Source organism: Schistocerca gregaria, chromosome 8 (genome assembly GCF_023897955.1).
Source record: "Schistocerca gregaria isolate iqSchGreg1 chromosome 8, iqSchGreg1.2, whole genome shotgun sequence".
Classification (NCBI taxonomy): Eukaryota; Metazoa; Arthropoda; class Insecta; order Orthoptera; family Acrididae; genus Schistocerca; species Schistocerca gregaria.
The window spans coordinates 493,306,259-493,323,364 of NC_064927.1; the positions used below are offsets into that span (position 1 = coordinate 493,306,259).

Here is a 17,106-nt window from a genome sequence, read left to right on the forward strand (position 1 = left end):
TCTTCTACTGTATTTCTTTCCCCCATTCCTGTCAATTGCTCCTTTATGCTCTCCCTGAAACTCTGTACAACCTCTGGTTTAGTCAGTTTATCCAGGTCCCATCTCCTTAAATTCCCACCTTTTTGTAGTTTCTTCAGTTTTAATCTACAGGTCATAACCAATAGACTGTGGTCAGAGTCCACATCTGCTCCTGGAAATATCTTACAATTTAAAACCTGGTTCCTAAATCTCTGTCGTACCATTATATAATCTATCTGAAACCTGTCAGTATCTCTAGGCTTCTTCCGTGTATACAGCCTTCTTTTATGATTCTTGAAGCAAGTGTTACCTATGATTAAGTTGTGCTCTGTGCAAAATTCTACCAGGCGGCTTCCTCTTTCATTTCTTTGCCCCAGTCCATATTCACCTACTACGTTTCCTTCTCTCCCTTTTCCTACTGACGAATTCCAGTCACCCATGACTATTAAATTTTCATCTCCCTTCACTATCTGAATAATTTCTTTTATTTGATCATACATTTCTTCAATTTCTTCGTCATCTGCAGAGCTAGTTGGCATATAAATTTGTACTACTGTAGTAGGTGTGGGCTTCGTATCTATCTTGGCCACAATAATGTGTTCACTATGCTGTTTGTAGTAGCTTACTCGCATTCCTATTTTCGTATTCATTATTAAACCTACTCCTGCATTACCCCTATTTGATTTTGTGTTTATAACACTGTAGTCACCTGACCAGAAGTCTTATTCCTCCTGCCACCAAACTTCACTAATTCCCACTATATCTAACTTTAACCTATCCATTTCCCTTTTTAAATTTTCTAACCTACCTGCCCGATTAAGGGATCTGACATTCCACGCTCCGATCCGTAGAACGCCAGTTTTCTTTCTCCTGATAACGACATCCTCTTGAGTAGTCCCCGCCCGGAGATCCGAATGGGGGACTATTTTACCTCCGGAATATTTTACCCAAGGGGATGCCATCATCATTTAATGATACATTAAAGCTGCATGCCCTCGGGAAAAATTATGGCCGTAGTTTCCCCTTGCTTTCAGCCGTTCGCAGTACCAACACAGCAAGGCCATTTTGGTTAACGTTACAAGGCCAGATTAGTCAATCATCCAGACTGTAGCCCTTGCAACTACTGAAAAGGCTGCTGCCCCTCTTCTGGAACCACACGTTTGTCTGGCCTCTCAACAGATATCCCTCCGTTGTGGTTGAACCTACGGTACGACTATCTGTATCGCTGACGCACGCAAGCCTCTCCACCAACGGCAAGGTCCATGGTTCATGGGGGGAGGACCTACTTGCATAACATAATTCAAATGGCTGGTTCATTGTACAGTCAGATGAGAAAAATTCTGATTAAATCACAAGATGAACAATCACTATTCTGGTACACTGATATGGCTTTTAGCAAGTTTCCTCATACCGCCCTAGGAAGAGACTGCATTATACAGGACACCTCAAAAGGAAGTTTATATTTGAGGGGCTCTCTCCACAAACCGGAGGAGAGTGCATGGCCTTTAAGAATTCATCAGTCAAGTGTGCGAGAATTTTCCAAAAATGGTCATTCGCTGACTCTGACTGCAGCATGGAGAAAATTTTGCACCGATCATGGATTGCATAATGTACATGATGTTGCTTAAGTGCTCCCCTTATCCAGAAATGGATCAAAATGTTTGATGAGATCAGTTCAACACTGGCCAAACTTAAATCTGGGTGACCAACATCATAAAGAATGGTTGAATTCATGGAGAATGTAAATCAGTCTGTTCGTGATGATCCTAACCTCTCCATTCATAATTGTGCAAGTTCTTTAAATGTGCATAGATTACCACTGCACCTAATTCTTCCAAAAAACCTTAAACTGCACCAGTACAAAATCCAGTTAGTGTAAGAATTAAAGCCTAAGGATACAGGCATAGGCTGCAGTCAGTTAATGATGTGACGGAGTCTCCTTCATTTATAAACACCTTGTTTTCTGACAAGGCTGATTTTCACGTGAGCAGTCATGTCAATAAGCAAAACTTACAGTGCAACTTAAGTGACATGATCCTAAACAGAAGCATGAGAAACTCCTTCATTCGTCAAAAGCTGCCGTGTGGGCTGCGATGTCAGCTCAGAGCATAATTGGCCCATATTTCTTTTTAGGACAAGAGCAGTCATGCAGAATTCAGAACATTACATGATGATATTAAATTACTTTTTGGTGCCTGAATTGCAAAATTTCCTGGTTATGACAAAATAACTGGTTCCAGCAAGACAGAGCCACATCGCACACATCCCATGCATGTATACAGCGAGTTTGTTAAATTTTCCCTGGCGAACTGATCTCCAGGAAGGATTTCATCAATTGGTCCCCATGCAGTCCAGATTTGAGACCCACAGATTTTTTCTTATGGGGATATGTCAAATCTACAGTGTATGTCAATAATCCGACTTCTCTGGAGCGTCTGGAAGAAAATATCCATAGCGAAATGGCACCTGTCTGAGTGTCTATACGCTGCGCCATTATGCAGAAGTTTGTTCATAATTTCAGTGAGTCCTGTAGGTGTACTGGGTTGCGTTTAAATGACATTGCTTTTAAGAAATCAATTTCAAAACTATATATTTCAATAATAAAGATTTTGTCAATAGACTTCAATCTGTATTTATTTTGATGAATCAAATATATATACTTTCTTTTGAGTCACCCTTTATATATCCTTCTTCTCACGGGAAACACAATATGCAAATGAATAAACACAAAAATAGGGAGGACTGGGTTTACAGAATTCAAATACAGATGGCATAAAAGATATTTTACCCTTAGATGAAGATCATGATGTTACTCCAGGAAGCTTACAGTAACCGGCATAAAATCAGCAGTGATAGTTTAGTTATATGTTCAACAAAACATTTTCCTAACACACAATGGCCGGTATACTTATCTTGGTTTTCTAGCAGCACTGGGTTTACTTTTCCTAGTCGACACTGTAATAAGATAATCTGTCATAACTGAAGTGGTGGTATTTTACATGAAGAACGACCAGATTGTGTTGTATCGAAGTTCTTCAGAGGCTAATGAATCTATTTATGCCACCAAAGACTATGTTGATATGTACAATGGAGAAAATTTGGGAACCTCACCAATCTCACTAGAAAGTAAACAACATGGTATATCCCTCTGTAGGTTTTCAGTACCAATCACCTACTTCCATATGTCACTGAAAGTAAATATGAGGGTTATTCAAAAATTATCTGACTTTTATTTATAAAATCAATCTTTATTCAGATACAACTGTCTGACACTAGTCACTTTCAAAATAGTTCCCTTCAGATTTTGCACACCTCTCCCAACACTATTGACACTGCTAGTAGCATTGCTGGAAATACTCTTTTGGAGTGGTGCACAGCTGCTCTGTTGAATTCTGCAAATCATCTTCCCTATTCTGAAATCTGGACCCTTACTGAGTCTTTTTCAGTTTAGGGAAAAGCCAGAAGTCACTTGATGCTGTCAGGGGAAAAGGGAGGCTGACAAACCACAGTTGTATTGTGTGGGGGGGGGAAAAAGAGAAAGAAAAGAAAGGTGGGGGGGCAGAGAATTGAACTAAATGAGAATGTGAGCAGATGCATTATCACAGTGAAGGTGCAAACTGCCTGCTGCCCACAAAAGTCCAGCTGTTTGCATCTCGCTGTTTCACGAAGGCGATGCAGAACCTCTGGTAGTACTTCTTATTGATATTAGTACCATTGGGGCATGCTTGTGATGGACCATGCCACTGGAGTCAAAAAAGATGGCCAGCACGACTTTCACATTGTTGTGGATCTGCCTAACCTTTTTGGCTCTCGGAGATGACGAATGTTTCCATTGTGATGACAGTTTCTGGGTCATACCCAAAAACCAATGACTCATCACCTGTAACCACTGTGTTAAGAAAGTTAGGCTTACTGTTCACAGTATCCAGGAAGTCCTAAGTGATCTTCGAACAAAATTGCTTCTGCTCAGTTGCCAGCAACTTCAGGAGGATTTCAGCAAAATTTGTGCTGAAGTCCAAATGTTCCATTAAAATACATCCAATATTAATTTTAACCTTATCTTCAAGTTCTCTGATCATGATTAATCCATCCTGTATCATTAGTGCCCTTACATGGTATTTCACCTGCAGATGTTGAGGGACTACCTGAACGTGCCTTACTCTTCACTGATGAGTGGCCATCTTTTAAGCAGTTGTACTATTCCTTTATCTGTGTAGTACTTGTTGCTTCTTCCCAAAAACTTGTCGAATCTTGCAGATTGATTCAATCTGAGAATCGCCAAGCCTCAAACAAAATTTGATGCAATAACTTTGTTCCACTTTTTCTGTCATTTGGCCCACAACACACAATTTGATGACTACCACTTACAAATGTTCACTTGTCAACTTCTAGCAAGTGACTAGTTGTTTCTTTAATTGGAAAAAAATCAGGCATGCGTACTACATATGCCTACAAACATATGTAGCATACACATGCCAATACCATTACGGGTTTTGGCAATAAAAAGTAAGGTTGGGTACTTTTCGAACAGCCCTCGTACTACATGAACTCCCATTCATCAGTGTACCATATTTACTCGAATCTAAGCCGCACTCGAATCTAAGCCGCACCTGAAAAATGAGACTTGAAACAAAGGAAAAAAAAAATTCCCGAATCTAAGCCGCACGTAAAATTTGAGACTCGAAATTCAAGGGGACACAAAAGTTTTAGGCTGCACCTCCAAATCGAAACAAAGTTGGTCCATTGTAATACGAGACACAATTTAGGTCGAATGAAAGACGATACAGCTACAGTAGTTTGGTTCGAGTCGTAAGCTTAGCAGTTAAGCTTTACCAGGTAGCCATTGCTATGCACCAGGTGCTCCGCCCGTATTTATATGGGTACCCTTCCTCTTTCACGTGCTTCATCTGGTTTGAAACGATTGCTTATTTTGCTTTGATCTGATAAGTGCTGTTTTCTTTGTTACATGTGTTCACGTCACTCTAAGCTGAAAATGCATTACTGTACTGTGTCATGCATTGTTTGTCGCATTCTGATAGTGCGTGTTTACGGCCTGTAGCCGCTGGCGGCACAGCTTGTATCTGTGCACGCTACCGCCGCTTACAATAAAAAAAAAGAAAGGAATCGTCTAATTAGCGAAACAATGGCAAGAGACTGCTATTTGTTCTTACTTACACTGCTGCTTTCTTTGATAATGATTAACAAGAACCAAATAATAGACTGCATATGATAGAAGATGTTCTGAACGAGAGTTAGGCGAACATTTTTCTCCGTTTGAAAATCTTTGCGGCCGGTTCTTTAGTACATCAAATTGTGCACAGAAATTAGAGTCATCTTAGATTTAAAAACCTAGTCAGTTGCCGTGCTTCATTTCTGACTGTATCAGTATTAGGTATAAAAATAATACGAATATAAACATGACACGATATGTATATTCTTCCGCATTTGCTGTTGTCTCACTCTATAGTTTCGTAGTTCATTAGGCAAATGGAATTTAAATGAGATAGTAGCAAAATGTTTATGGCAATGTTTATGCATGGCAAAATGTTTATATTTGTATTCTTTCTTATGGTGAAGAGAATACTGCATGTGATTCAAATTTCGTCAGGTTCCTATTAGCAACCATCTCTTCTCACAGGTAAGAAAAAATTCAGAACGTAGACTTGGCCATATTGATAAACATCCCAAACAGTCTTGCCTGTCGGATTTTCATAGTAAATTGAAATTCTGCTACATTCAAAGATGAACAATACAGAATTTGTTTTTACTTCGTTGGATAATGTGTGAAAATGCAGTGGTCGAAACTCAGGGTGGAGAATAAAAGCTTGTCGACCACCCCCCCCCCCTTTTTTTTTTTAATTTATTTACTGACGCACAGGTTTTGGCGCAAGTATCTTTGTGCCTACAAAGCATGCCTGTGTAGCGCTACGTATATTCGACGGCAGAAGTTAGTTGTGGCGTCACCTATCAACATTTTTCAGAACTTCCGCTTGCTTTGCACTCGATTCTAAGCCGCAGGCGGTTATTTGGATTACAAAAGCCGGAAAAAAAGTGCGGCTTAGATTCGAGTAAATACGGTTCTCATGGAACCTGTAGAGATCAGATTTACACAACAGTAATTTTACGCTACAACAGTTACTACATGTTTAGCAATATATGTAAAGGAAGATTGTGTTTAACATCCTGTCAATAACAACAAGGTCATTAGAGATGCAGGATGACCAAGGAAATGGGCTGTATACTTTTCAAATAAACCATTCCAGCATTTGCCTCGAGTAAATTAGTGAAGCCACGGAAAGCGTAAATCTGGATGGTATAGTGTCCCCACTGAAATAATACTAAAAGACTTAAAAACAGTATTTATAAAGAAGAAACATTTAAAAATTGAATAATATACATTTTTATCATGTACCTAAATTATAATAATTTCTCTGTGTAAGTTTCGAGGGCAAAGAAATATAACAAAATGATCTAAAGAGACGACAAGATATGCTCTTTTGTCAATTTTTTTTTGTTGTCTTCACTTCTACTCTTATCTTGGTTGTGTGTAGATGGACATCTTGCAAGTGCTGGCAAATGTAAGAATATTTGTACTAATTAAGCAGATATATATTGATTTAATATTATTGTGAACTTTTAATTTGTAAGAGATGATCCCGATTTCATGTCCGCCTTCCTTGAATTAACCTGCATTTGAGTAATTTACAGTGCAACAATCGCAGCAGCCGATGCAGCCAATGACACCATTATGTGGCGATATTAACTTATAAAATTTAGCGGAAGCGAAAAACTCGCCCGCTATTAACATAATATACATTTTTCTCCACAGCCGCCCAACTCTGCAGAAAATATGTAGCTTTAAGATTCTTATTTTCAGTACAACAGCCGAGAGCCAGAGCCAGGACTCTGACTAAAATGCAATGATTAACGGAGGTAAGAAGAAATACTCTCGTGCGTGTGTGGGCCGCAACTGTAATTAATAACTAATAATAACTAAAGATTTTTTGCTTTAAAGTGAACTGACTAGGTGAGGAAATTAATATGAAAAGTTTATTCCACTGTTCAACTTATATGTTCATGCTTTAAGATTCAGTGAGTCTAACATTCATTAACGTAGAAAATAATTTCCACTCAAGTTTAATATTGGTTTAAAAAAAAAGGGGGGGGGGGGGGGGGGGGGGGGAGAGAACTTCACGAAAACATTTAATTGTAAATCAAAATTGAATGAAGTATTTTGATTAAGGCCCACCACGTAAGTCAGCAACAATCAACATTACCAATAAATACTATATTAAATTACGACGTCCGACGGACGCAGGAATGGCTGGATAAATTCTAACCACCATCCTTCCAAATGCAGTTCCAGTGAAACATGGAAATGGGCACTCAATGTTCACAGGCTACAGACAGACTGCTGAAGTACTAAAGTACCTCCATCACTGACATCTATGACGTCTCTAGTATCAGTACAGTTACTGGCACAGATTAGGTGTACTGCCTAAAGGAGACACAGTGACAGTCTTTTAATGAAATTCGTTCATTATTCAGCCCCACTGACAATGAACTTGCCAGGAGAGAAACATATCCACAATTCTCAGGACTGAAGGGTACTGTTAAATATATACTATTATGTTTTGTCATCATCTGTTAATAGGATGACTATACTTGTATCCAATAATGGATTGCAAACTTTTCCATGCATTGTTGTCTTCATGTACACACGTCCATGCTGCTTTTTCATCTTTTCTCATGTCATCAGGCCACCTCTGATTAGATCATCATCTCTGTCTCGACTTATCTCCTGGCATCCAGGAAAGAACTCCCTTGGTTCACCTCATACACTTTCGCCTGGGTACATGTCCTGTTCAAGTTTATGTCATTTTTATTGTGTGATTCACTTGTTTGCTACGTAACTTTCAATTTTTCTATTATGTATTATATTTGAATGATACATCATATGTACATGTCTTACTGCAAGAAGACAAAACTAGCAACACACACTGATGGTAAACTTTGTTCCTTACTTAGCACACTTAGAATACTACAGGCCATTTCTACTCTTTTGTTTATATCTTTTGCTGTCCATTCAATCAGTGTCTTTAACTTCTCTAAATAGAAAAATTCATCAACTGGTTATATGATTACATTGTTAATTTTTACTATTTTCTTAATGAGAAGTTGGTTACCCATTCTTTTTGTGCCAGTATAACAGATTTTGTGGTCTGATTTTAAAATTGCTATATCTTTATGCTCCATTAATTTATTTTGTTTATCTCAAGGACATGCAAACAAAGCAATGTCATCTGCAAAACACAAAGATGGTCTAGACATGTGATTAAGTATGGGTATACCTTCTGCCTTTTAAGGTGACAAAGTACAATTTATAATAAATTTTTGAGAAATTTAAGTATGTAAGTTATTGTTTTACTCTAAGTATGTTACAGGTTTCTAAAAAAAAATTGCCTATGGAATAGGAGGAGTCACCAATTTCAGTTTCTTTTCAAAGCTAATTTTGCTAGGAATTTTACATCATTAGGTGTGTTTTTAGAACTGTTCCTTGGAGTGGGATTCACTTGTTGCCCCCTTCTTTTACTACTGCCAACTTTAAAGAAGAGCGGTGCATGCCCTTTTTCTTCATCATAAAAGTGGACATTATTATTCCTTTCCTTTTTGATGGAATACTTACAACAAATTTCTCTAGAAAATATTTGTATAGTATTACCATATAGTTTAAATGTGTAACCCTTCCAAAGGGAGTTCTTAGGACAATTGTAGAGGATTTCACCTATTGTTTTTATGGCACATGCATATGCAGTGCATATATATTCTCTGTAGTGTAACTAACCTAAAAATATAATTCCATGTACACTAATGAATTAAAATAGGCTAAATATGACAACTATTTTTGTTTCGCATTTCCCTAGGTACATTCAGATTGCCTTTTTCTACTTCAGGTGTGTTCTGACTATTGTGGCGTGGTGTTGCTCTACCGAGGCTCTTATGTGTCTTGAAAGCAACTAGCTCTTTTACTGGCTTGCTAGGCCTATCGTAATTGAAGTTTTCAGGGTTAACTCCCTCAGCCTTTGATAAGCTAATATACTACAAGGCAGCAGCTGCAGGTATTTTATTTTCCTAGAATCCACATTACCTGGTGAGCATTCCCCTATCCGCCACCTGGGGAGGCACCCGATGGGAGACCAGTGAACTTCAAATGGGGGTGTTGATCTACCATAATGTGGAACCTTGTATACTTTCAAAACTGGGCAAATTGATGATACGTTTTTAATTAGACACAAGTGACAATAACCACAAATTCACTAAGAGAATCTAGAGCAACTGTACCTATGTAGCATAAAGGACCCATTAGAAAATTTAGCAGTAAAACACAACAGTAAAAGAAAAACTCATTGCAGATGATAGGTACCTCACACATAAAAACTACTACCATGGAAGTAACTGCTGAGTTAAATGTTCCTCTAGAGGTCTCAAAGATATCAGTGTAACAATAATACACTGAGAGTTGTTGTTTCCAGTCCACTTGTGACTGTAACTACGAAGGTCTCTTAATACACGGAATACAGAACCAGTACCAATTTATCAAAACATGTAATATGGTCTGGTGGGTCTACTGCTGGATTACTCTTAAGTCCCAAGACATGTAAGAAAATCCAGGGGCGTGTACAATCCAGACTGTCTTTTCCCAACTTTGAAGCATGGTTGAATGCACACAGTTGTTGCAGCATGGTTTCCCACATACCACATCGCCATGAGGAGAGGAGAGGAGAGGTAACTGGTAGTTCTAAAACTGTTTAGGTGGATGTTATAATTAAACAGTGCAGGAATTCCTTTTTGACAAGGGATTGCATCTCCTAAGATAATGCACCCCCTCAGGTGGCTTGGAGTGTCTATGATTGGTTTCATGACAATGAATATGAAATAATATGTCCTCTCTGGCTTACATGATATTTACATGTGAATATTAGGGCTAAGACTGATTGCAGTTTGTATTTGAAAAGAAAAATACCTATAACGTTACAATTTTGACCAACTAATATACATGTATTTATGGCACATGCTACAATAAACTATAAACAATCTATAGGCGGGAAATTATTTCTAAGTGACTGAGTTGAAATGCTAAAGTGGCACAAATGTAAGAATGGCTGAGCAATAACAAAAGTCATATATATCACTAGTAAATAAATACTAGAATTATCAAAGGTGTTTACAGATACAATCTACAGCCAAAAAACATTAGAACTCACCTGAATAATGAAGTTAAAAATGAAGTTTATGAATGTTTGAAGCAAATTTGTGTACAACCTTTCAAAGCAAATACTGACATTTGATCTCATTCCACAAATACTCATGTTACATTATTTTCTCAAACATAAAACAATGGAAGACCCTGGATGGAATGACACAAAATTCAACAATGGAAAATCAAGGATTGAATGTAACAATATTACGAAAAGGATAGTTGCTACTGACCATATAGCAGACATGCTGAGTGGCAGATAGACACAACAAAAAGACTGTCAGAAAATGAGCTTTTGGCCAACAAGGCCTTCGTTGGAGATAGAATGTAAGCACACACACACTCAGACAAATGAAACTCGCACACATGTGACTGCAGTCTCTGGCTGCTGAGAATACATTATTATCAAAAGGATAGAGCGTTACCATATACAAGAGATTATGTTGTCCCTGCCTGCAATGCAGAAAGATTGTTAAACATTTAACTTTTTGGCCAAAAGACATTCTTCTAAAGTAGGAAACACACACACATTCACACAAACATGAAACAGTCACTGAAGTGAAGCACATTGTGTCGGGCAGCACGTTCAGCAACTGGATGGTCCAGCTGCCTCTTGGTAACAGACACCTTGTTGGTTGTCATGCCGAAATAGAAAGCAGCTCAGTGGTTGCAGCTTGGTTTGTAAATCACATGACTGCTGCCAGACTGGCAGAACATATGAATGGACATAAACAAACTTCACTTTTGGTATGCTCAACAGCACCCAGTTGGTGGGCTCATTCTACAGCAAAGCCTGAATGCCTGCTGTAACACACAGGCCACTTCCTTCCTCCTACCCAGCACCAAGGTCCCCCCAGCTGTTGACTTGGGAACTTTCTCCATAATATGTCCACTCATCCCACAACTGCCTTAGACTTTGCCTCTGTCAGTCTAACCCCCACTCCCCTTCCGATACACACATTTTTTCCTTTCTCCATGATGTTTTTATCACACTTTATTTATTTACTCTTCTCGTCCATTAGTCCTTATGATTTTCTTTCTTTTTGACCCCCTCCCCTCCAAATCACATCATTAGTGAACACTTTCAGTGGGATCCTGCCCACTTATCTCTTACAGGGTGCCTAGGAAACTACTTTCTCAGATACCTAGACAACATACAAGCAAATCATATTAATGGAGTTTATTAAAGTAATTGAACTGACAATACTTAACTTTGTATTTACAATGAGTTGCCGTAAGCAATTGATGACTTGCAAATAATCAATGTCCTTCAACATATACAATTTTCATGTAAGCTAATCACACAAGTTCATAAGTCACTGCTATCTTTAATATCACTGCGACTCTTCTCGTGCACATCTTTTACTGTCCGGGCACAGCTAGGCAGCCCGTCACTTTTATTCTCTTCGTGTATACGCTGCTCCTGTAGTGGTGACATACTATCAGCGTACAATTGGCTGAGGTCATTTCACAGCTCTCTCTGCTGTATCGGTCTTGATCTTCGTGCCAGCGTTCTGTCATTGTTCCTTCAATTTGCATTTTATTTTGTGTTCCTCATCATGCTTTACATCTCACTTTATACACTCTTCAACCATTTCTGAACCAAAGCCAGTACAGCGATTACTAATGCACTATCTCCTACTCTCTCCAACAGCTTCCCATCCATCTTTGTTGTTTTACCTCCTCATAAAAGGAGGGTCCCTCTCAGCCTCAGTTGTAAATGATCTGCGACCCATCCCTTCACCCTCTCCTGTAAAAGATCCATTAACTAAATGCTCTTCCCCTTGAGAAAAAAAACCTGTGGGTTCAAAAGCCAAGAAACACAGTTATCTGTTTTCATTTTGTCAATACTGAGAAATGTGCCTCCTTGACTGTATGTATTAGCCACCCCAAATTTCTTTGATATGTATTTCATAATTTCATCATTTAAACTGCTTTCCTCTTAACAAAACACATTATCTAGGCACTCTTCAGTGTTTCCTAATGCAGCTCTTCACTGTTATTTTTCTGTTATCTTACATGTGTAATCAAACTTTACAGAGTCTATCAAATCGTGATTGGAACAACATAGTGAATGCATGCATTAAAGGCTTTTACGATGATAAGTTAGTACTCATTTTATTAAAATATATCTTCTATACACCATGAGCTGCTCCAAAAATGTCTTATTTGCAAAAACCGTTTTCAGGTTTATAACACACCATCAGTAGCATCTGATACAGAGGAACAAAGCTATATGTGCATCAATTTCTACAAAATGATAACTGTACATATACAGGAGTAATATGTCTACTTACGTATGCTCTTCTATAGCAATGTTAGCAATGACATGCTTGTCAGTTAATACAACAGGATCTGAAATATGTCCTGCAACACACTGCACAGTTTGTCATATATGTTACTGCTGTTAAATGTTGGGCAGTTACAATTCTTCATAATGTTTGACAAACTGCCATACAGAGTAAATGTGGAACTGACAGGTCAAGGAGTCCTTTTGTTATTTCTAAGATGACTTTTATATATGTCTGTGACATGCATAATGTAAGTAGACTGAGATTATTGCTACACATGTACAGTTATCACTTTGCAGAAACTGATGCAGATACCATTGTTTGTTCCCTTGCATCAGGATGCCACTGATGATGGATTATAAACCCCGAAACTGGTTTCAGCAATGTCTTTGATGTCTTTAAACAAATATCCAAGAGTTGTAGAGCACCAAGAATTCAAGGTACGGTAAGTCAGCACTAATTTTGTTTTCATTTATTTTCCTTATCCATAAAACTTCCCAGGACGTTTTTCATATTCTGGGACTGATCAACCATTCCTATTAACCTCTCCCAAATTGCAAAACCTATCACCAATGAAAAATTATCACCCTATGAGTCGGAATTTTTGTGTCATTTCATACTGTCTTATTACAGCTCAATGTAGGGAGAATAGAAACATCAGGTTTTTCTAACTGCACATGAATGTTAACAAACTTAACAGAAAATTATAATCTGAATTCCTCCAATTACTAAAATACCTATTATAAAACTAATTTTGCATTAAGACAGGTCATACATGAGGACAATTACCATGCTTCAAACTGTCATTGACAAGTGTCATGTAGTGTAGTGCAGACCACCATATGCAGTTCCACGTGAAAGACTTAGAACTACATTTTAATACAAAAGAGCTACGAGTACAATTAGTTAGTAATAGTTTTTCTACACACTGAGACTTACTCAAACATTAACTCCATGTCTGCAATTCTTTTCTTCTCTTCTTCCCGTTGCATTTTTAACTGATGTTGTGTTCTCAGCATCTGTAATTTTAACGCTGCTCTTTGGATCTTTTCTTCCTCTGCCTCTTCTTGTTCTAGTGCAATGATCCTTTCCAACATTCTAAGATCTTCCTCTACTTGTTCTAATACTTCACGAGCTCTTTTACGTAGCTGAAGCTGATACTGCTGTCGGTGAAATACACTGAAAAAACAACAAAATTATACCATGAAAGGAAGGTCATCTGTATGTATAGATAAAATTGATCATCAATCAATAAACAATAAAATCTCAAACTCTTAACAATCAATACTTGTTATTATATATATATATATATATATATATATATATATATATATATATAATAGAAAGAAACTTCCACATGGGAAAAATATATTAAAAACAAAGATTCCAAGACTTACCAAGCGGGAAAGCGCCGGCAGACAGGCACATTAACAAAACACACAAACACACACACAGAATTACTAGCTTTCGCAACCATCGGTTGCTTCTTTCGTCTTTCCCTCTCCTTCCTGAAGAAGCAACCATCGGTTGCGAAAGCTAGTAATTCTGTGTGTGTGTTTGTGTGTTTTGTTAATGTGCCTGTCTGCCGGCGCTTTCCCGCTTGGAATCTTTGTTTTATATATATATATATATATTCCAAGACTTACCAAGCGGGAAAGCGCCGGCAGACAGGCACATGAACAAAATATGTCTGCTTGTGTCTGTGTATGTGCGGATGGATATGTGTGTGTGTGTGTGTGTGTGTGTGTGTGTGCGTGCGAGTGTACACCTGTCCTTTTTTTCCCCTAAGGGAAGTCTTTCCGCTCCCGGGATTGGAATGACTCCTTACCCTCTCCCTTAAAACCCACACCCTTTCATTTTTCCCTCTCCTTCCTTCCTTCCTGACGAAGCAACTGCCAGTTGCGAAAGCTCGTAATTCTGTGTGTGTGTTTGTGTGTTTTGTTCATGTGCCTGTCTGCCGGCACTTTCCCGCTTGGTAAGTCTTGGAATCTTTATTTTTAATATATTTTTCCCATGTGGAAGTTTCTTTCTGTTTTATATATATATATATATATATATATATATATATATATATATAATTTCTAGCTTTCGCAACCGACGGTTGCTTCTTTAGGAAAGAGGGAAAGACGAAAGGATGTAGGTTTTAAGGGAGAGGGTAAGGAGTCATTCCAATCCCGGGAGTGGAAAGACTTACCTTAGGGGGGAAAAAAGAGGCAAAGAGTTCGGGCAGAGATGTCAGTCGAGGCGGAAGTACAGAGGCAAAGAAGTTGTTGAAAGACAAGTGAGGTATGAGCGGCGGCAACTTGAAATTAGCGGAGGTTGAGGCCTGGCGGATATCGAGAAGAGAGGATATACTGAAGGGCAAGTTCCCATCTCCAGAGTTCGGATAGGTTGGTGTTGGTGGGAAGTATCCAGATAACCCGGACGGTGTAACACTGTGCCAAGATGTGCTGGCTGTGCACCAAGGCATATTTAGCCACAGGGTGATCCTCATTGCCAACAAACACTGTCTGCCTGTGTCCATTGATGCAAATGGACAGTTTGTTGCTGGTCATTCCCACATAGAAAGCGTCACAGTGTACGCAGGTCAGTTGGTAAATCACGTGGGTGCTTTCACACGTGGCTCTGCCTTTGATCGTGTACACCTTCCGGGTTACAGGATTGGAGTAGGTGGTGGTGGGAGGGTGCATGGGACAGGTTTTACACCGGGGGCAGTTACAAGGGTAGGAGCCAGGGGGTAGGGAAGGTGATTTGGGGATTTCATAGGGATGAACTAAGAGGTTACGAAGGTTAGGTGGATGGCGGAAAGACACTCTTGGTGGAGTAGGGAGGATTTCATGAAGGATGGATCTCATTTCGGGGCAGGATTTTAGGAAGTCGTATCCCTGCTGGAGAGCCACATTCAGAGTCTGATCCAGTCCCAGGAAGTATCCTGTCACAAGTGGGGCACTTTTGGGGTTCTTCTGTGAGAGGTTCTGGGTTTGAGGGGATGAGGAAGTGGCTCTGGTTATCTGCTTCTGTACCAGGTCGGGAGGGTAGTTGCGGGATGCGAAAGCTGTTTTCAGGTTGTTGGTGTAATGGTCCAGGGATTCAGGACTGGAGCAGATTCGTTTGCCACGAAAGCCTAGGCTGTAGGGAAGGGACCGTTTGATATGGAATGGGTGGCAGCTCTCATAATGGAGGTACTGTTGCTTGTTGGTGGGTTTGATGTGGACGGATGTGTGAAGCTGGCCATTGGACAGATGGAGGTCAACGTCAAGAAAGTGGCATGGGATTTGGAGTAGGACCAGGTGAATCTGATGGAACTAAAGGAGTTGAGGTTGGAGAGGAAATTCTGGAGTTGTTCTTCACTGTGAGTCCAGATCATGAAGATGTCATCAATAAATCTGTACCAAACTTTGGGTTGGCAGGCCTGGGTAACCAAGAATGCTTCCTCTAAGCGACCCATAGATAGGTTGGCATACGAGGGGGCCATCCTGGTACCCATGGCTGTTCCCTTTCATTGTTGATATGTCTGGCCTTCAAAAGTGAAGAAGTTGTGGGTCAGGTTGAAGCTGGCTAAGGTGACGAAGAAAGAGGTTTTAGGTAGGGTGGCAGGTGATCGGCGTGAAAGGAAGTGCTCCATTGCAGCGAGGCCCTGGACGTGCGGGATATTTGTGTATAGGGAAGTGGCATCAATGGTTACAAGGATGGTTTCTGGGGGTAACAGACTGGGTACGGATTCCTGGCGTTCGAGAGAGTGGTTGGTGTCTTTGATGAAGGATGGGAGACTGCATGTAATGGGTTGAAGGTGTTGATCTACGTAGGCAGAGATGCGTTCTGTGGGGGCTTGGTAACCAGCTACAATGGGGAGGCCAGGATGTTTGGGTTTGTGAATTTTGGGAAGTAGGTAGAAGGTATGAGTGCGAGGTGTCGGTGGGGTCAGGAGTTTGATGGAGTCAGGTGAAAGGTTTTGTAGGGGGCCTAAGGTTCTGAGGATTCCTTGAAGCTCCGCCTGGACATCAGGAATGGGATTACCTTGGCAAACTTTGTATGTAGAGTTGTCTGAAAGCTGACGCAGTCCCTCAGCCACATACTCCCGACGATCAAGTACCACGGTCGTGGAACCCTTGTCAGCCGGAAGAATGATGATGGATCGGTCAGCTTTCAGATCACGGATAGCCTGGGCTTCGGCTGTGGTGATGTTGGGAGTAGGATTAAGGTTTTTCAAGAAAGACTGAAAGGCAAGACTGGAAGTGAGAAATTCCTGGAAGGTTTGGAGAGGGTGATTTTGAGGAAGAGGAGGTGGGTCCTGCTGTGATGGAGGACGGAACTGTTCCAGGCAGGGTTCAATTTGGATAGTGTCTTGGGGAGTTGGATCATTAGGAGTGGGATCAGGATTATTTTTCTTCGTGGCAAAGTGATATTTCCAACAGAGACTACGAGTGTAGGACAGTAAATCTTTGACAAGGGCAGTTTTGTTGAACCTGGGAGTGGGGCTGAAGGTGAGGCCTTTGGATAGGACAGAGGTTTCACATTGGGAGAGAGGTTTGGAGGAAA

At 39.8% G+C, this 17,106-nt stretch overlaps 1 protein-coding gene across 5 annotated transcripts in view; it reads right to left on the reverse strand.

The window, feature by feature from the left end:
• The window catches only part of LOC126284460 (trichoplein keratin filament-binding protein), a 713,651-nt gene that overhangs the window by 50,033 nt on the left and 646,512 nt on the right, over positions 1-17,106 (reverse strand). For all 5 annotated transcript variants that reach the window (XM_049983385.1, XM_049983387.1, XM_049983386.1 and 2 more), the window contains one exon: positions 13,507-13,746. In XM_049983385.1, coding sequence (XP_049839342.1) covers positions 13,507-13,746 — 240 coding nt within the window. The remainder of the gene's footprint in view (positions 1-13,506; positions 13,747-17,106) is intronic.